We start from the raw sequence: 20,957 nt of genomic DNA on the forward strand, positions 1-20,957 counted from the left end.
AGACATTGCATGGTCGCTTCTATTGCTGCAAATTTGGGCATGGGATCAATTTCCTCTTTTAGCGCCTCGAGACTCCATCGATATGAGAACAACTTGGGTGACAGACCACTTGCAATATGGTAAGCATTTTTACCTCATTATTGTTGTCTTCATTATGAAATACTAATAACTAATATTCAACTTGTGATTGTTGTAGATAAAATAACAACTTTTCTATCATTAGAGCACTGGCGCATGTTCTACCGCAATATTGATACATATTGGATATGCATATGCCTAACCAAGTAATATTATATTCATTTATATATTATATATTAACAATATTTCAATCTTTTGGTTCATTCATATTTTGACACATATGCATGCAGATTATTTGGGAGCCATACAATCATCTCATTCAATTATTTGAGACCTCTTATTAACAACGGTGTAGATACTAGGCCTAGATATAGTGAATGGTATTCCACTTTGAGCAGACGATATATAATGAAAACAAGAGCATCCTATCACTAGTTGGTATGAGTTTATTATTTACTAGGATTGTTTAATTTTATTGCTTAATTTCATACCAAAATAACTTTTAAAGTCATAAACTTGTTATTCGCTTTTTCAAGCTGGTTTACCAAATATGACATTATTTGCTATAAAGGCCTTGCATAGACTCACCTCTAAATATCGAGTGCGATATTTCGACAGTGATGTTCCAATGGAAGAACAAGGTGATCCAGCAAGACATTAGGATGTTTCTATTTGACCTAATGTTTAGAATGAATATCCAACATCCCCACTCGATCATTTTACACATGGTTCCATGATGTCATTCCCTCAACATTTGAATTTTTTCCAATAACCCTTAGTACGATAAGTATGGCGAGGTTATACACTTTACAGAGGAGGGTCAACCATTAAGTGTAAGAGACCGGGGTGATCGTGGACACTATGTGACTCAATAAGATCGATCTAGGCATAATAGAGGATCTTCTTCTAGTCATGAATAAAGAAAACTGTACTTATAATCAAATAATAGAAATTTCTTAATCAAAGTAACATTATTGTTTATATTGTTAAAAGATAAGTAACATAATTATGACTATAAAAAATGAAACTAACGAGATGGTTGATTTTAGGATTAAAAGTAATTACAAATCTTATTGTTAATTTTAGGTTAAAAGAATCAAAAAATTATTTTTTAAAAGAAATCTAGTCTTATTGCAATTCATTAGGAAAAAATTGCATTTTGAATGCATTTGCTCAACAGATGCATTCTAAATGATTTTGCATGCATTATATTGAATGCGTCTCTTCAGGAGACGTATTGACCTTTTCTTTTCCTTTTTATTTAATTATTTGAATGCGTCTCTTGAAGAGACACATTTAGAGGAGGATGGTTAAAAAAGGAATAAACTACAAATAATGACCAAAAAATACCCCATTTTTTTTTCTAAATAGTTTGAAAACAACCCCTTTTACCGAGTTAAGTTCTAAAAGATCCTTATTTCTCCAATTAACCTTCGAACCCTGGCGGGGTTGATAAAAAATGCATGACACCACTACTATTCCAAAGTCGTCTACAATATTAAAAAATATACAATCTATTTATATGAATCAAAAACATGTTTTAACTCCATTTATATTCCGTTGGTTGCATGAAGTGGTGGCATCTAGTTTAAGTTAAATACATCTTTTGAAGAGACACATTCTAATAAAGACGAAAAAATCACACTTTTTTCCTAAATAGTTTTATAAGTATCCTTTTTACCTCAATTCTTTCTAACTACCATAACTTTTTAATTGATCTGTGTGTTAGAAATCACCAGATTTGTGATTAAAATCTCTACTCAATTGTATTAAGGAAAAATACATTTCATAGACAGTATCCCATTTGGAAACTTTTTCGTGCGGCTGAGCTGGCACGACTGTTGGACGATAAATTTTCGCGTTAAAAAAAAAAGTATAAAAATTGGATTTTAATTAATAAAAAGAATTTAAAAAGTTCTGAACCCTAACCACGACGAAGAAGATGAGATTTTGCTCGAGCGAAGGTTGATGAAGAAACTCAGCCTCCAAGATCGTTTTAAGCTGCTTTTTCCTCGTTGACGTCTCTGAATTGATCGGAGATCCACTTCCAGTAGTATTTTGCTTGGTGTTACTACTTTCAAGTTTCAACAGATTCTTTCTTGAATTTTTCGGAGTAGCTTTGGGGTTTTTGCCCGAAACTCAGATACCAACGTTGAAATGGTGAGTTGTTTTCGCTTCACTTCCGAGATGGGTTTGTTCCTCTGATTTGATTTCTTGTTTTTTGTTAGTCGGGCCGGGTTGATGGAGGAAGGGATCGGTATCGTAAAGATTATACGTCGAGATATGACGACAAGTCGCAGTCTGGGCATAGCAATACCAGCAGTAATCCTCCGTCGAGACATCTCTGGGTTGGAAATTTGGCTCATGTTGTAGTGGAGCGTGATCTAAGCCGCTACTTTTCACAGTTTGGAGAGCTTGACAGTATTGCTTTCCAGCCCAGTAGGAGCTATGCTTTCATCAATTTCAAAAGGGATGAAGATGCAATGGCAGCCATGAGAGAGCTTCAAGGTTTTGCTCTTGGAGGGAATCCCATTAGAATTGAGTTTACCAAGGCGGTTAGTCTTGCCCCAACTTACTTCTATCTGTTACTTTCTTCAAATTCTTTCTATGTTTCCTTATTGTATATCTTTGATCAAATATATAACTATTTATTGGAAAACATCAATTGTGTACCTCTTACTAATCCAAATGCTCTCATAACTCCATTGAAAACAATGCTGCCCTCCACTGAATTAAACTCACTCAACTACATCACTTCAATCACTTCTCCACAGTTCTCAGTATCACAGAGTAACAAAATTCTAATGTTTTATATAGTCTCAACAACTGGCATTACCTAAAACGTTAAAGATTTAACTGCTCAGGGTCATATGTTACCTTCCACTTCGTCTGCTTTAACAATTTCTCTGAGTTAATTACATACAAGATCTGTGGATCTCAGTTGACCCATAAGGACGATGATAAACTACAAAGCAAGTGGTATTACATTCTTCAATCAAAACGACGAAACATTCAACAAACACAACATTTTCATCACAAACATGCTTAATTTAACACCCTCAGGCAACAAAAAAAAAATGGCTAGGTCAAGGAATAGCTTCATTTATGTATGGTTAGAAAAGTTAGAAACCTGATTTCAATAGCATGAATTGTGACAGCTTACAAACGTGCAAGAATCAAGGAGCAGTATGAGTTATATTTGCTACAAAAGATAGACATACATTGTAGTTGAACAGTCGTTTGATCTTGCACATTCTTTTAGTCATCCATCATGATCTAATCAACCCTCTTATCACACCCTAAGAGTTTAGACTTCACTGGTGCAATAACAAATATCAATGACTTCTCAAACTAGAACAATAAAGCATTGTAACTTGCCATTCCCTAATATTGAAAGCTATCGTTACATTAACGAATGTCAAGAATATAATGATTAATGATAATGTAATTTAAGGAAGCTTTTTGCAGTTTCAGAAACAACCCTTTCAACTACTTGAATGTAAAAGTTATTAATTGTTGTAAATTAATGTCCAAGAAAAATATATATACTTTTCATGTTTTTTCGTATCAAATCAGCACAAGCATCTCCTTGATCAACTGTTGAGACAACCTAATCAGATTGCTAAGGTTGTAGTGGGTTATTTCATAGTATATTACTGAAGTGTGTACCTTTGCCTCTGTGCATGTTTATACCTACTAAATGGTAGAAATGTGTGCCATCTGGAAGATTGGAGTATGTTCCTGAAGGAAGGATTTTTCTTTAAAGAAAAAAGGCTCAGATATTCCTAGTTTGTAGTACTAAAGGTCTTCATGATATACCAACCATTAGGCAAGCACTTGATATCAAGATTTCCAATTTAAACTTTCAAGTATCAGGTCCGAACCCTATTATTATGAAAACCTCAATGTTTCTTGCCTAAAATGACTGAATTTATTGGTATCACTCAGAGAGAAGGTCATAGTCCATAGATAAATGGAAAATCTTGAGCAATTTACAAGTATAGCATAATTTCCAAATTTCTTGCAATATACTTGTTTCTTCTAACGAAAATGAAAAATACTGGGAGAATCTAGTTATCTAAAATCTTTAATGAGCAAACTTATCAATAGTATTGGACTTCTTTATATACCCTTTACCTTTTAAGGGGACATCTTTAGCTTTGACCATCTCTTCCATTATCCTATAAGAAGAGATTTGAGAAGCTCAAAAAATTGACATCTAAGCTAAGCATTATGTATACAATTGCTCTGAACATGACCACACATCAAGAGTTCGTCATAGAGCTACTTGAATTCAACATCATGTAATCAATGAAGGGTTTTACATTTGAGTTTTCTTTCTTTCTTTCTTTCTTTTTTTCCATTGCCCTTTTTCCTCTTAATCCAGTACATTAATATATTATCCATTATGCTGCTCTATTGTTTTTCTTCTAATGCAACTTTAGGTTTTAGTGTAGCAAATAACAGTATGTAAACGCGTTTAAGCTTGGGAAGAATGGTGATATTACAATAGAAAATATGAAATTATTGTGGAATCTTACTTTTTCTATTGGTGGATAACGTCCATAATTTGCAGCTTCTCATCATCGAATCAAAGTCTTAGACGGTTTCATAGACTAAATCAGCTGTTTGCAATTTGACATGACCATTCAATGTAACACAGCACCTCAAATCTCATAAGACATTGTTCAATAGACTTTTTGGGCTGTGCTTTTTGTCTGCAGTAATCAAATATCTACTAGTAAATGAATACCTCCACGTTAAAAGAATACCAGACACTGACTATTCGATTCTGACCATATTTCTCTTTCCATGTTGATACTCTCCAAAGTATGTTGAGAATTCTATGGAATTCTCGGGAACATGTTGAGAATCCTGGGTACATTATTCATTTTCACTGTTCATCTAATCTTGTTAAACATCAGAGGATCCTCATCTCTTCACCAGGTAGAGTGAAGATTTCAATAAACACCATGAAATTTTGATATAACAGAGATGCATTTTATATGTTGCTTAAACCTTCCAGTGAAGCCTAAGTGTGTATATTGTGCTCAAAGCAATTCCATGGACACACTTACATATTGTGATATTATATAACCTTTGAGATGCACTGGTGGTGTACCTAATATGTTCAAATTAAGAAAGAGTATTGTTTGGCACCATACCTGAGCTGTCTTAGATTGTTCACACATTTTTGTATATGAGAATGAATAAAATAATACAAGGGATATGCAACTTCCCTTGATCAGAAGCAGCTTCTAAGTTTAAATTGAAAACTATAGAACATTTTACTGAGATCTCTAGTAAACAAAAAACTTGGTAAACTCTTATTTTTTTAAAAGAAAATGTGTAAACAGATGCAGAACTAACTTGCTAGTTATAATATAGCTTTTATTTAGATGCAAGTGCAAACACTTCATGGAGGCTGGGGTCCTAGTGCTGAGCGAAGCATGGCCTTCAATGAAGTATGGAGTGAGGCAACAGGATATATATAATGTCCTTATTTTATTTTAACTATAATATCACAGAAGTCTTAGCGCTCAATTAATCAAAAAAACTAAAAAAATCTCAAGAATGGTAAATGGTCAATATGTCATACAATAGATGCCTCGCTACACACCAAACCAAAAGTCCTAAGGATGGTTGCAGGAGGCTTGCATTTTGCGAAAGGAACGGTCCTTTTGTGCCTGATTTGTGGAAGTCCAGCTCATATAATTTTGGTCCTGCAACAGCTGGTCTGGTTTATTGATTGAGTGTGAGATCCACATGAATATTTGATTACACATATCTGTACATTTTCTTATTTTTAACAGATGTTTTCGGACGACTTCATTCAATAAGAATTATTTATTATTATTTTTGTTTTGGGGGTGGGGGTTTAACCTTTTGGGATGGTGTCCAGTAGACAACCTCAAATTGTATCAGACCCCATCTTATTTGCTTAGATTGGAGGCCTTCTGCTGGGCTCACCCTTTATATAAGGGACTCCTGTCATGGCCTATGAGTGTTTTTGGGGTTGTCTTAATATTGCGTTCTGCGTCTCACAAAATAATAATGATGAGGGAAGAGTTATGTCTATAAACCTTGGTGAATATGAACCGACAAAGGTTAGGTTTTGTGTGGTGATGGCCACCTTTTGGAAAATTTTGTTTTGAGGATTTTTGTTTATCTAGGAATGGTTTACAGATAATTTTGTAAAAGGAAGCATCTTCTCCCTTTTAGCTAGATGGTATAACTATTCTTTTTTAGTATTTGCCAATTGGAGAGCCTTTATGTAATATCTGTTATCTTTTTGTGTTTCAATTTTTCAATTGATTCATGGAAGAAAAGGGAATAAGTAGAAGTCACCCTTTTAGAGAATGAGCCTCACTTAGAATCTAGAAAAGAGAATGATCCTTTACCTCAAAGTCATGAAACTTCATAAAAATTATTCACTCTCTCAATTGCTCCAGACTGTAGTCATGACAACGTTAATCCAAACAATTAGAGTCTTACTCCTTAGACTACTGACCAACACAGGATAAGGTGATATAACATTTCTCTGTCAGTTTTTATGATTTTACCCTTCCATTTGCCTCTAAAAAAAATATCTCAATTATCCACAACATTGTAGACAACCAAACCAATCAAGTGTCTGAGTGTTTAATGGCGAAGGCAGAGTTTGTTTCCCCTATTCTTTTCTTAGAAAAATAATCATCTATCTTTGTCATCCTAAGCTCTTTTTCTTTCTCTTATAATCTTTGAAAATTTAAAATTCAGAGCATTTTATTCTTATCAAAAAAAAAAAAAAAAAAAGAAAGTTCAGAGCATTTTATTCAGTCATAGGCTGTTGTGCCTTTAATAAGAATTTTGCTCTCAGGATAAGCCATCTGCATCATCACGCGATGAAGACTATTCTCAACATCGAGAGGACAAGTATTATGGAGCGAGGGGTTCCTTCTCACAGGGACGACATGCTAGTCCTGATCAATTTTATCCCGAAAAGTCTAAAATGAGTGATAAAAATACAGAGCCCAGTGAAGTGTTATGGATAGGATTCCCAGCTTTGTTAAAAGTGGATGAAATGATATTAAGGAAGGCCTTTTCACCGTTTGGGGAAATTGATAAGATTACAACATTCCCGGGGCGGACATATGCTTTTGTTCGTTTTCGGGGTGTGGCATCAGCTTGGAGGGCTAAAGAGACTCTACAGGGGAAACTATTTGGAAATCCTCGAGTACATATTTGTTTTGCAAAAAATGATTCTGGTTCATCAAACGGTGGAAGGAGCTCCATGAATGCACCTCTTTCTCCAAGATCACCTCACCTTTTTTCAAACTTTGATTCTGGAGATTTTGATTCCCGTGGTCTTAATAGGAACATTAACTTATGGACTAGTGGGAACAATGCGTTTGAAATGAAGCGGTCAGGAGAATTCTCATCAAAATTAGGTCCATCCCAAGGTAGGTATGAACATGGTAGTCCAACAAAAGAGAGAGGTCCTCCTTTAAATAACTTTCCTCAAAGATTTCCTCAACCTAGTCCATTTTATGAAGATCCATGGGACTTGCCAGAGGATACGAACTTGTATCATGGGTCCAAGAAATTGAAGACTGGACCCTTTCCCCAGGATAAAGAGCTTCCTGAGTACCCATTATCTGATTTGGAACAAGATAAACGTATTATTCCAAAGTTATACCCTGATTTTCCCCCATCAGAAACCTTCGATAAGAAGATGAAGTCTGGACCACCTCTGGGGTATAAACAGACCCCAGATCGGCCTATAACAATGCCTGTCCCTTATGGGGAAAAGAGTGAACACTGGAGGGAACCGTATGATAATTTTCAGGATCCTGATTTTCTTCCACCCAATGCTGTTGCAAGGAAAAGGTTCTCTCCTGATTCAGAACAGTCATCTGTAAAAGAGTGGAAATGGGAAGGAACTATTGCAAAGGGTGGAACACCTGTTTGTCGTGCTCGCTGCTTTCCTGTGGGAAAGGTTCTGGATATGCTGTTGTAAGTATTTGACATTCCTTATTTTTGTCCATTAAATCGTGTTTAATTATAATGCTAATTTGATTTGCTATCATTTGGCCTCGGGCATTAACAGGATTAAATGCACTTCCCTTCTTCTTCCAGTAACTTGATGCGCACCTCTTTCCATTATTTTATCCCAACTATTATAATCCCATATTAGTTTTGCTTTTCATCGGGCAGTATTGTTTTCTATGGAATGTATATTTTGGAGTGACCTTTTCAATTTCTTTCTGTTGTTTATGATATTATTGTTAGAGACAGGTTTTATGGTTTCTTTGACTTAAAAAATAAAAAATTATTTGAGTCGGGAGATGAAGCATGTAGAAAACAATAAATTTTTGTTATTCTGGCCTCTATAATTAGTGAAGTTTTCATTAAATGATTTAATTACGAATTGTGATGAGATAATTTGTTCCACGATAGCTGTAGTTTTGAAGATGAAACGTGTTTAAGCAATCCTTCATTCCGAGTTTTGTTTTGTTTTATTTTTTAAAATGTTTTTTTACTCATTTATTAGCATTCTAAAGAGCAAAATATTTCAATGATTTCTTCCCGAAACTTCCTACAGTTTTATGCGCTCAAATTTGCTTCTGCTGCAATTTGAGTTTCATGGAATTCAGGACTGTCCAATAAATTGTGTGCAAATGGTTGAAAGGGAAAATTTTAATTTCGCCCTCTTAAGATGTCCAATTAACACTCATATAGATCACTTGTGAAACTGATCTCGTATTTTGCAGGCCAGAGTTCTTAGATTGTACTGCAAGAACTGGTCTAGACATGCTTTCAAAGCATTACTATGAAGCAGCTAGTGCTTGGGTTGTTTTCTTTGTACCTGAAAGTGATTCCGACATCGTATTCTATAATGAATTCATGCACTATCTTGGTGAAAAGCAGCGAGCAGCTGTTGCCAAGTTGGATGATAGAACCACCTTGTTTCTTGTACCACCATCTGAGTTCTCAGAAAAAGTGCTCAAAGTACCAGGTAAATTGAGCATTTCAGGGGTAGTTCTGAGGTTAGAGCGTCCTGGTACCATTGCAAGGCCTCCTCCCTATCAAAATGAAACAAAAGACGCAAACTTGTTACCTTTACATAGTGAAACATTATATACAAAATTACCTACGCCTCCAGCCGGTTTTGCCCCTGTATCATCTTTATCTGATCCCAGTAAATCAGGGATCAATAATACATCCTTGCCTAGGAACGTCGCTACTTCACCTTCACCTGTGTTATTTCATGGTTCAGCCCAATCTGTTGGAAATTTGTCTGACCAATATATTGATAACAGGCATGAGTATCCAATTCAACAACAGCAAAATGCCATGGGACCAAACTCGACTTCTCACCATCTACAGAATTCAATGTTGGATATTCGAAATATTCAGCCACAGACTTCCAAAAATTCAATGGATCCTGTTATTCAAGAACGTCATTTTGTCATTCCAAGGGAAATTCAGGAAACAGGGTCAAGTAATTATACAGTTGGAATTTCTACGGTTACATCTGGAAATGCTCTATCAACTCAACAAGAAATAAAGCCAGCAGCCTCTTTGGCTACGACTCTTTCCTCCCTTCCGCCAGACCAACTGGCACAATTAGCATCATCTCTGCTTGGGCATCAAAGGCAGCTGGGGAGCATGTTGAACGTAACCACCGCTGAAGAATCAAGGCAGCGGAATTTGGTTGATGAATCTGTTGTGCCATTGGCAAGGTCCCAAATTGGTTCTTTCCAGAATAATCTGATGAACTCTGAGCCTCATACATCCCAAATTGTTCAAGTTCCACAGATACAGCATGTACAACAGCACCAGATGTTGAACGCGACTGCTGGGCAGATTACGACACAAAGAGAGCTTCAGACAGGGGCGTTAGGCAATAATCATCAACAAGTTCAAAACTCTGATGCACGTGGTGAAGCAGAAGCAGATCCGCAGAAACGCCTCCAAGCCACGCTTCAGCTGGCAGCTGCACTTCTCCAGCAAATTCAACAAGGAAAAGGAAACTGATCAGTCTCGCTTAATCATGTGAAACAAACTAATGTGGAGTTCCAGAACAAATGGGATAGTGATCCTACAAATGGTGTGAAGGAATTAACAGAACTTAAGGAAGACCTAACGCATCATCAGCCACTTTGCCAGCGGTAGTATTTGTTATCCTAAGTAACAAGTCTTTTATTTTTTATTTTTAACTTGTTTATAAGATGTTGATTAGCTAGTTAGTTGGTAGCACACAGCTGCTGCTCTGATGCTATTAGAAACAGGAGGCAATGGGCATTTATGGTGGTATTGCTATTTTGTTTAATCCCCATCTTGAAATTTTGTTGTTATTTCCTTGGTAACTATCACTTGGGGAGAAGAGTTCCACTTGATTGGGTCAACCATTTTCTTATAGTGGCCGATTGTATGTTGTTTCGTAAAACTGGGAATGTGATGATGGGTTTGGCTAGAAATTATATATGATATTGAAGTTCAGTTCTTGGTTCTGCTGGAATCTTTTCCAAGAATGCCACATTTAATAGATGAGAAATGAAAGTTCCAAAATGAATAGTAATAATCAAAATGCAATAAATTGACGGGGATTTTTAATGAGGTTGGCATTTTTCAAATGTTTGGGATTGAAATCAAACATTAATTAAAAATGTATGTCTTTGGTACAAGTAATATTTAAATGATGAAGATGATATTTAATCATCTGGCAACATGTCAAAGTGAGTAACTTAACGATAATTGACATGATCTTTCTATCTAAAGATCGAAGGTTCGATCTCCTATTCTCGTAGTTGTACTAAAAAAATCTGGCATGATAAAGGAAATGTGAGTATTTAATATAATATGATGGAATGAGAATGAACAATAAATCTATGATGTAAAAAAACAAAAGAACAGAGAGAATCGAGGCAGTTTCATTTATTATATTTATTTATTTTAAATAAACCATGCTTTTATTCACCAAGTACAAAATACACCTCGAGGATGATCATTACACAAGCAACAAATAAGCATCATGCAAGAGGGTTTTATCTAGCAATGAACTCTGAACTGAAAGAAAATAAAAAATCTGCTTTTATTGATCTTTATATAAAGAATTGAACATTAATGGTGTACAAGAAAGAACAATGATCCTTGTAAATAACATTACAACAATATAACCTATCGAAATAGATTGAATAAATAGAATAACAAATTCCTAAATTGTAAATAAATCTATTACACCTGACTAAGCTATGGTATTATGTATATGAATGAATTGAAGAAGGCAGAGAAGTTGAAAGTATCAAAGATATAAATAAGTGGCAGTGTCAGTGGCATTTGCCGAGTCCCTGCAGAGAATTGATCGTGCTTCAACAACTGAACGGGGAGGATCAATATCTTTTTCTTGCACTGCATTTCCTAATAATCGCTGCATTTGAGAAGCAAATGTATCATCCAATATCTACACACAAACACAAAAGATAGAATAATCATTGTGAGAGCTCAAGATGAGGAAATTATTCAGAGTTGAGTTAGAAGCATCGAAATTTATTTACATACCCCAAGAGCGTAATATGATCCATTGTACCATACTCTGTTTTCCTTCCTGCCTTCCAGAAATTTCAACACAATCTGTTCCAAAGTAGTATGGTTGCATTAACTTAAAATATTCTCCCAAATGGGTTGAGGAAATTTCATTGTAAGTGCATAAGATATACTTTTCTCGCACTTGGAAACATTTTCTCAAGTACTTAAAAAAAAGTCATTTCAAACAGGTTCGTAATCTCTCGAGTTTACCTGTCCCATCTTATCCCAGAGCCCACGACACAATGCAACAAATATAGGACCTGTGAAGACCTCGTGCAAGTTTGATATGGAATCAATGAGTTGTGAACTTAGCATTTGCATTCTTTCACGAACTTCATGCTCTCCTTCTTCTTCCCTCGTTTCCTCCAAAATCCTTTTCAGCCGTGTATTACGGTTGGCTTGCATCTGATGATGAATTCAAAATTAGAAGGTGTATAGAATTGAAAATGATGAGTATATGCATTGGAGATTTTTTTATTCACTAGATTGATCCTTGGATATAAGAAAAAGATGCTAGGGAAGAAAAGTAAAGAAATAAAAAAAAAAATCAATGCTATGAGAGAGTTGTAAAGTGATTGTGAGCTTGCTTACATTGCATATGAGCTTCCCTACAGTTGCCTGTAAGTAGTTTTTGTACTTGGTCCTCAAAAGAACCGTGATTCCATTCATTTGCTCTCCGAACAGTGACTTCTTGTCTCCCACCACAGGCATATAGGAAGCCCACGACTTCAAGATACCTTCAACTCTAATATGTAGGACATCTAGAATTCTCTTGATGGTATTGAGGAACATTCCCAACTGTACAAGAAACGGTAACAAAATGTGAAAATCACATGAAATGTATGTTTAAAAAAAAATTCAAACTATAAGTATTATGTATATGAAGGGTGTTTTTCCTTATAGTAACTCAAGCTGCAAGTCTATTTTTTAGTTGTTTCATTAGTCCAAGAGGTCCAAAATTTTAGGGAAGTTTTTAATGTAGTAGTTAGTATTTTTACCATTTAGAATTGGTATTTCTAGTGAGAAGTGATTGAATGAAATATACACTTCCCCGAATCTCCTCTTTCTATCTTAGAACAGTTTTACCCATTTCCCCCATATGACTAAAAGTAGATACATAGTCTTGGATGAGCAACAAATAATATTTAAGCACAGATAGGGTACAAGGAAAAGAGGACACCTACTTGATTAGGAACGGAATATATTGCCATTGATTGTCTTCTTGTTAGCTTCTGAACATGCATATTCAGCCTCTTTGGAATGGTATCTTTCAGAGGTGTCAAGATGTCGTTGTATTGTTTTTCAAGTGCTTTTAGTATTGCTCTCTCGACATCTGCAACAGCCTATATAGAACCAGCAAGGGTAGTCAAGTGAGTGAGTATATACAGGAAAAGTACAGGGAATTGGGAATTTTAGAAGTTCGGGCATTGACTGACGCCTAGAAACAAAGTCATTATGCAAAACAGAATGTAGTCTGATATGATGGTGGCCTCTGATGTGATGATAATGATATTCAATCTTACATTTTCTAAAATCAATGAATACTGAGGCCATCGATTGATCACTACTTCATACTGAACGAGGGAATCTCTTATTTTCTCATACATCTCCTCGGGAAAGGGTGAGGTGGAATGATTTGTTGACACACCAGACCATGGCACCTGTGTCAGTTGTTTCAAATCAAGAAAATTTACTTAGACGCTGAATGGTAACTTTCTTTGTAGGAAGGATGAATGAGCTACTAAAACATTGAGAACTCTATGTAGGCTTGCAGCAACTTTGCTTCCTAATAAGATACTGAGAGAGAGCGTACCTTTTCTGCTTTACATAGATCCAGCAAACTTAGTTGCATATCCTGTACCCACACCATTATATAGCTGTGGAATAGATTTCTAGAGTCTAAACCACCCTGCACAGGACTGAAGGATTCCCCAATGTCAGGAAAAAAAAATTGAAATTTCTAACACAGTTGTCTCATTATTCAAGCTGTAAAATGACCATTAACACAAACCTGATATTCCATGATTCAAGGCTTCTTTCAAAATCAGCCGTAGCTACTAAAAGCTCATTTATGTAAGACAATGGACCAGATGGAGGCCATGCAGAGAGGAATCCTCTAAGCCTGTTGCACAACTCGGTACTGTACACAGCGGCGGTGATGTTTGACAGGTCAATCGAACTGTGACAAAATGGTAACATAAGTCACGGTATATTTAAGGCACAACACATGTTATAGTAATAACAAGCATCCTCCTGAAGTTCGTTCAAATTCTTAAAATCTTATCAATTTCACTAACTTCTCTTGCACGCTTATGTATGTAATATACCTTGGCAGTATATGCTGATTATGAATTTTTATATCAGCCTGAATTTCATCACCTATATTTTTACATAGCTGTTTCATCTTCAAATATGCCGTGGATATGGTAATTGGATCCATGAGAAGACCTTCAGAGTTTCCCGAGACAAACTCATCAGTCTCAATCATGTACTTTCGACACCGCTTTTTAGCCCCTCTCTGCAATCATTAGAGGAGTGCAATTTTATTTAGCTTATTCATGTATCAGATGAATCAAATCAGGAAAGTGCATTACTTATCCAAAATCTCAAGAAAGTATAGGTCTGTGTGAGTTCAGAAACAGATGGTGGCTCACCTGAAAATAGTTCCTCAGTGTATTCTGGGCATCTCGAGAAAGTATATCATGGAGCTGCGTGTAGATTTTCACTGCTGGATTTAGAGCAGGTGCTGCAGAGTCTTTTATTGGACCAAGTAAATCTGCCAATCCCGTGGGGGAGTTTTCATCTAATGACTTGTAGTTCTCAAAAACATTTGCCAACAGACTCTCAATTTGAGTTTCACAATCCAGTAGTATACTTCTCTGGCAAAGAGAATGTACTAAATTAGAACCAAAGATTCATCATTGGAGCCACGGATAGTTAGGCCATTCCCCAAAAGAAAAAGAATTAATTGGAGCCTCTCCCTAAAGAATAAAGAACATGCCATATTGGAGGCAAGAAAATGCAAAATGGTTGTGTTCGTATAGTATGACATTTGCCAGTCTATGCTGAATAGATGAGAATCTACTTGTCTCAAGCTACATTTTACCAATTTTATGAGCTTCTTAATTGCGCTTCTCAAGTTACACTCTTTCAAACCAAGCTATATTCTCCTGGGTAAGCTATTTACATGATATACAAATTCAAATTTTCAATCACAAGCTACACAAATCCATATAAGGTCACACTACACAAACCCAGACTTATTTTCCTATGCGCCAAATATAAACAACTCTCACTTCCAAGAGATTCTTACCACCGTAATGACTCTTATTTGGATATATATGGATAAACATACCTCTTGGCGAGTCAAACTTTTCTCGCTTTTGGCCTTCATTATGGGTTCAAGTAATTCATTTACGAGCTCTAAGCAATCTTTAGTTGGAGTAGCCACATTCATGACATGAGAAAGATATCTGCGCACAATGAAGAACTACAGCAAGTCGAAATGAAGCAAAATTTGATAGATTTGCAAGAATATGAATTATTGATCTTCTTAAATTGCTATTCTATATATCCATAATGACATCCATTTAATACCTGATCCTTGTATATGAGTCAGAAACTCCATAGTAGTCTGCAAATTCAGTCAACAACCACTTCCAAAGTCCATCAATCCTAAGATTTGTGGAACAAAACTTTTGTGCACGCATCGCAGCCTCTAGCACTAGATCATAGGCAAGAGTTTCCACTACAGGTCCACTCTGTATCATAGGGGAAAACAAAGGAAGGGATCAATCAAACCCAACCGTCCATCCTTTTGAACCAAATATATATATTTATATATACATAACTACATATTTATATAATTTATATCATGCAACGATATGCCTAGCAATTTGCTTCCAAATAAAAGCTTAAGACTTTGTTAATTGTGAGGGGAAAAAATTACCTTCATATGATTAGTCTCGTCACTTGTCATTGTATGAATAATAGAAAGCTGAATTTTTCCAACACATTCCTGGTCATCATGGTATATGGGCCACCACCGAATCCTATCATTCTGCACATTATGGGTGAAGTCAGTTCGTTTCACATGACGATTGATCAAATGCAGAAAATCATAACTGAAACATGATACTTACGGTGTTATCGATCAAGGATGAAACTGAAATCATAGTTCGACCTTGGGTAGCTTTTTTAACATCCTGGATTTCTAGCAAAAGAGTATCTCCTGGAGTCTCTGGGAAACTGAAGTCACAAATGCATCATATGATCTCTTCTTCATAACATTGCTCTAATAGTACTAGGAATACTAGAATATTGAGCTAAAGTGGCGTGGTGTAATGTCTTGAGAGCAATGGTTTATATGTGATCTCTTGCTTATCAAGTTAAGCTGGTCGAAACCAAGTATGAGTAAGAAATAACAGGACTTACAAGACATGGTAGTCTCCACTGCCAGGGTGCAAGCAAACAGCAGAATCTGACTCCAGATCAGAGCCTTCTGTAGCACTCTTCAATTGAAATAAGCACGATAATTGTTCTGAGAAACATTAAAAAAGTACATCACCATTTCACTATTCAACCAGAAATTATTAAGGTTGGTTGGTAATGATTTGATTTTTAGTTTTTGAAAATTAAGCCTATAAGCATCCATCCCACCTCCAACCAAATGTCTTTATTCTGTTATCTACTTTCTACCAATATTTTAAAAAACTAAGTCTAGTTTTGAAAACTTAAAAAAGTTGTTTTTTATAATTTGTTTTTATTTTTGGAATTTGGCTTATTCAATTCTTTCTCTAGAAAAGAAACCATCATAAGAAATTGAGAGGAAATAAGCACAATTAAAAAAACAAAATGGTTATCAAATATGGCCATAAATTTTTTTTCTGCATGTTATCGAACCCATATTTATCTTTTGGATACATGTGGACTGTCCTGGACGCCACCACCCACAAACATCACTAAAAAAAAACTTACAAATGGAATCTATCATTTTCAATTTGGCGAGAGATTAATCATGTGTTGCAATTAAAAAGAGCAAAAAAAAAAAATCGGGACTAACTACAAACCTTCTGAAGTAATAGAGAATGAAGCCTCTTTTAGAGAATTTATGCCATTTTTTACCAAAGTCGAAATATTTCGTATATACTCTGCTCCTACTTGCATATAGACTGAGCCTCTTTGCGAATACGTATTCATCAGTTTCCTCTTTGGTATCAATCTAAGCTTTTTGACTGCCATTATCAAAAGAAGAAGAGAAAAAATCACGGTCAATCAATATACCACAAAATATTGAATAGGAGAAAAGTTGTTTCGATTTCTAAGCCTGGGGAGAGATGGAACCAGCACAGAAGTGGTTGTTCACTAAACTAGAGGATTGAAAGCAGGGTCCTCAAAAGGAAGCATATCCCATTTTAATAGATTGTTAGACAACACATAACCAAGTAACCTTCTAGAAGCCTTCTTTGGACAGGTAAATTAAACCAATATATTGCTTAAAATAGTGGTGGAATCTTCTGAAAAATATGCACCTTCCACTCTTATCTTTCCGACAACTTTCTTCGGGTTCAAAGTTACCACTTGTTCTGAATGCTCAGCATTCCTCCCCCTTTCAGTCGGTTGTGCAAGCCGAGGTTGCAATAAAAATTTATGTAATCTACATAGTTGTCAATTCATAGAGAGAAATCCATAAGAAGAGGTCCACAATACAAGGTATCATAAACTTTCAAAATGAGCAATGTTTAGTTAAAATACACAAGAAAGAAGATAATGACATGTACCCAAAAGCATTTCGAAGAATCAGGCACCCATTGCGTAAAAATTCAGGTGAATCTGTGCAGCCTCTTTCCCATGCTTGTAGGCACAACCGAATACAAGCATCATATGCAAGTAGCGTTTGCCAGGCATGTTGACCACTGCAATTATGAAACTCAAAACGGACAGGAATGCTAAAGATCAGTATCAAACGTACCTTGAAGAAAAATGATAGAAACAACTAATAAATAACTATTTGAAACCAGACTCAAGAGGAGTAGAATTCAATAAGACCTTGTGCTGTAACAGGATGAAGGATCTGGATAGTTTGCTTGCAGATTAGAGATATAAGAATCTTTAGCTCCTGTTGAAGTTCTGTTAACCCAAAGAATATAACTAAGAAGATTATAAAAAACTTCTTTCAGATAAAAGTAGTCCACTACAAACAAACCACCAAACCTTTCAAAATTTTGGGTGGTTCCTGGAGAGTAAGCTTTCCAATCTGTCGAAACTTCTTTACATCCATCAAGACCCTCCGGCGCTTGCAATGGGCGTCCATTAGCAGTTTGATCAATTTCACTTGAACCTTCAGAATCTCCTCTAGTATGACTTTCACACTCGGTGCTTGTATCTTCACCACCTCCAACATCAGCAATGGGAGGAGCACTAGGGGTTCCAGACAAATCTTCAAATAAACTTCCATGAACTTGAGAACCCTGCAACAATCAACTCACTTCAGCTTTCAAAAAGACCACGGAGAAATGTTGCCACAAAAAAGAGAATTAGAAAGGATTTTGAAGATCTTACACGAGCGCTATGAAAGTGGACTTGATTCTGTCGCTGACTACCATAATTGGGAGTAGAAAATTTTTGGGGGAAATTCCTTACTCCCAATTTCCCATCAGGAAATCTTCTTAAATTAACAGGGACTTCAATCCTGAGATTTTCCTTCAAATGCCCTCTGTTGATATTGGACATATTTCGGGTTCCAGACCCTTTAATCCCACCGGAATATACACTAGACTGGTAACTAAATGCATCTTCATCAAAATCCCGAAACCCCATACCATCATCATCAGAATAAACTCCATCTTCTTCAAACGGAACCGAAGCAATACTTTCATTAATGTCATAATCTCCATCATCGTCATCGTCTTCATCGTCCAGGCAAGGAGAAGACAAACTATGAAGAGGAAGCAATCCAGAATGGAGTTTCAAAGGAGGCAAAGCGTGAGAAGACATGAACCCACTGGAATTAAACGGTAAAGGAGATTTGGGAAATAGATCGGGGCTGGTTTTCTCGGCAAGAGGAGATCGAAGTCGAGTTTCATCTTCCAGTGATTTATCCGTCCCCTGTGGAGAAACAAGGAACGATTAGCGAAGTGAATCGAATGCAAACATACAAAAAAAAAAACAAAAAAAAAAACAAAAAAAAAAACCATAAAAAACTGCATGAAAATGGAGAGTACCTTTTTTATCCAGTTAATTGCAGTTTCATCGAGACCATCTGTGAACATCTTGCTCGATGATTAAGCTTCTAGCGGGAAGGAGATTCTGGAACAGAGAGTGAGAGAAGATGAAAGAGGTTAAGGAAGAAGGTTTCGTTGACGTACAGGAGAGAGTCAAAGAAAATGATGATGATGATGATGATGATGAAGAAGAAGAAGAAGAAGAAGAAGGAGCGTGACAGCGCATTAGTGCAGTGGGTCTTCGTTTGTTAACGGCTAGTTTCTGGAGCTTTTCTTTTTTAAAATAATAATATTAATATTATTACGAAAACCGAAAAAGAAGAAACATTTTCTGATCTGTATTCTTATACCTATACCAATTCTATCTGGCTATTGGGAACTTTTTCAAATATATAAAAACAAGTCAAAATATTTACAAATATGTTAAAATGTCACCGTTATTGTATACAGATAACAATGATAAATATATTGATATACAGTGATATTTTTATTATATTTATTTTATTTTATTTTTTGTCAATTTTATCGTTTAAAATAATTTCTCCTTTATTTTTATAATAAAAAATAATATATCGTTATATATTTTAAATTCTAAACTTTCAATTTTATAAACTAAGTATTAGAAAATTTTAAATTCAGGTAAAGTTTTGTTGATGTGTCTAATGATTTTAGCATAAATTAGTGAAAAATCAACCTAAATTTGTCAATTTTAATATAATAAAGTTTCTGCCGAAATCATTGATTGATGGACAAATTAATCATAGAATGATTTTCACAAAATTTATTAATTTCAGTGAAAAGAAATTTAGCTCTGAACATTTTTTTTTTAATTTCTATCGATTTTGTAAAATTGATTTTATGAATTTTGTAAATATTGTCAACGTATCTTTTGAAATTGAGTTGAAAAGATTATAATTTAAATAATTTATGATCTATTTGGATAGATTTAAGAAAAAAAATACAAAAATCTCTTTTCATTTTGACACTTTTGATTAAAAAAAAAGTCTAAAATAAAATTACTGATGTGTTTGGCAAGTTTTGTCAAAAAAATGTTTATATATATAAATTTGTTTGATTTGTTATGTGCTAAAAATGTTTTCTATTAATATCAAATTACTACAAAATATTATGAACTAATAATTTAAAATAATGTTCACCTGAATTGGTTGTCTGGAATGATCGTCATCGGAATTGGTGGTGGTTGTTGTCAAAGTGATTGTCAAGGTAATCGCTTGAGGTGTCTGGCGGTGGTAGTGGCCACAAAAGTTGGTCATCATTGGTGGTGGCCGGAGAAGGTCACTAGAGGTGGTGGACTACGGCGGTGGACGGTGGACGGTGGTAGTAACCATGACAACATGATGAAAGTGAAGTAAATGACTTTCGAGGACACTTTGGTCATTTTAAGGATTATTTAAATTGAGAAGAGATTAATAATTAAGCACTCCAATTTCATTTTTCTAAAAGTTGATTCCAAATATTTATCCTAAACCAACTTATTTCATAAAACTCATTTTTTCAAAATCTATTTTGAATGGTTGCTAAACACTTTGATGTTTTTCAAAATGACTTTTTATTAAATTCAACACTTGAAAATGTAATCACACACCCATGTTATTCAAGTTTCAAAAAATATATTTTGGTCCTTGAGGTTTGTAAAATAATTCTAAGTGGTCTTTGATTTAACTTAGTTTAACAGAAAAATGTATATACCGTTATCTATAGTACCGAAAATGTGATATCTCACTCTACTTAATTCAAGGTCTTTACTGTGTTTAATGTGTTTATCTAGCGTTTTTATAGGTTTTTGGTGCATTGGAGGTAGAATCGACCGTTATGGATTATTCGAGGTTAATTTAGAGCTAAAAAGACCATCTAGGCTTCAATGGAGGCAAAATGACAAAAATGCCCCTAGAGGCATAACGCTTTGCGCCATGGCGTCAGCGCACGATGTTTTTTTCTGGTAGCACCAATTCTAGTGCAACGCCGCACGTTGTCTTATAGTGTTGCAGCGCTACAAAATTCGATGGATGCGCGCGCACCACAGTGCCACCGACTTGTTATAAAGGAAATTTAGGTCGTTTTTAC

The 20,957-nt window shown here is 35.4% G+C and overlaps 2 protein-coding genes across 2 annotated transcripts; one reads left to right on the forward strand and one right to left on the reverse strand.

Moving 5' to 3' along the window:
* The first annotated feature begins 1,955 nt into the window (after positions 1-1,955).
* LOC120088066 (RNA recognition motif (RRM)-containing protein) lies at positions 1,956-10,574 on the forward strand. The gene is made up of 4 exons (XM_039045107.2): positions 1,956-2,238; positions 2,307-2,633; positions 6,938-8,073; positions 8,832-10,574. The coding sequence occupies exons 1-4, from the start codon at positions 2,236-2,238 to the stop codon at positions 10,096-10,098; spliced, it is 2,733 nt and encodes a 910-aa protein (XP_038901035.2). The 5' UTR covers positions 1,956-2,235; the 3' UTR covers positions 10,099-10,574.
* A 557-nt stretch (positions 10,575-11,131) lies between these two features.
* Positions 11,132-19,125, reverse strand: LOC120087907 (portal protein). Its single transcript, XM_039044916.2, has 22 exons — positions 18,873-19,125; positions 18,211-18,756; positions 17,863-18,119; positions 17,698-17,778; positions 17,430-17,564; positions 17,181-17,305; positions 16,719-16,883; positions 16,084-16,189; positions 15,792-15,897; positions 15,599-15,709; positions 15,247-15,410; positions 15,005-15,122; positions 14,304-14,528; positions 13,977-14,167; positions 13,661-13,828; positions 13,463-13,568; positions 13,173-13,310; positions 12,834-12,992; positions 12,241-12,447; positions 11,860-12,054; positions 11,623-11,694; positions 11,132-11,524 (listed from the first exon to the last, which is right to left on the reverse strand). The coding sequence occupies exons 1-22, from the start codon at positions 18,918-18,920 to the stop codon at positions 11,366-11,368; spliced, it is 3,582 nt and encodes a 1,193-aa protein (XP_038900844.1). The 5' UTR covers positions 18,921-19,125; the 3' UTR covers positions 11,132-11,365.
* Between the last annotated feature and the right edge of the window lie 1,832 nt (positions 19,126-20,957).

This window comes from Benincasa hispida, chromosome 10 (assembly GCF_027475165.1).
Source record: "Benincasa hispida cultivar pf3 chromosome 10, pf3_genome.v1.1, whole genome shotgun sequence".
NCBI lineage: Eukaryota > Viridiplantae > Streptophyta > Magnoliopsida > Cucurbitales > Cucurbitaceae > Benincasa > Benincasa hispida.

Excerpts from the sequence above, each read along its gene's own strand:
- LOC120088066 (XM_039045107.2), top strand. Across the intron at positions 2,634-6,937 it reads GAATTGAGTTTACCAAGGCG|GATAAGCCATCTGCATCATC; the intron begins GTTAGTCTTGCC and ends TTTTGCTCTCAG. Across the intron at positions 8,074-8,831 it reads AAGGTTCTGGATATGCTGTT|GCCAGAGTTCTTAGATTGTA; the intron begins GTAAGTATTTGA and ends CGTATTTTGCAG.
- LOC120087907 (XM_039044916.2), bottom strand. The coding sequence starts at position 18,920 with ATGTTCACAGATGGTCTCGATGAAACTGCAATTAACTGGATAAAAAAG. Across the intron at positions 15,710-15,791 it reads CATCCTTGATCGATAACACC|AATGATAGGATTCGGTGGTG; the intron begins GTAAGTATCATG and ends CATAATGTGCAG. Across the intron at positions 11,695-11,859 it reads TCTGGGATAAGATGGGACAG|ATTGTGTTGAAATTTCTGGA; the intron begins GTAAACTCGAGA and ends ACTTTGGAACAG.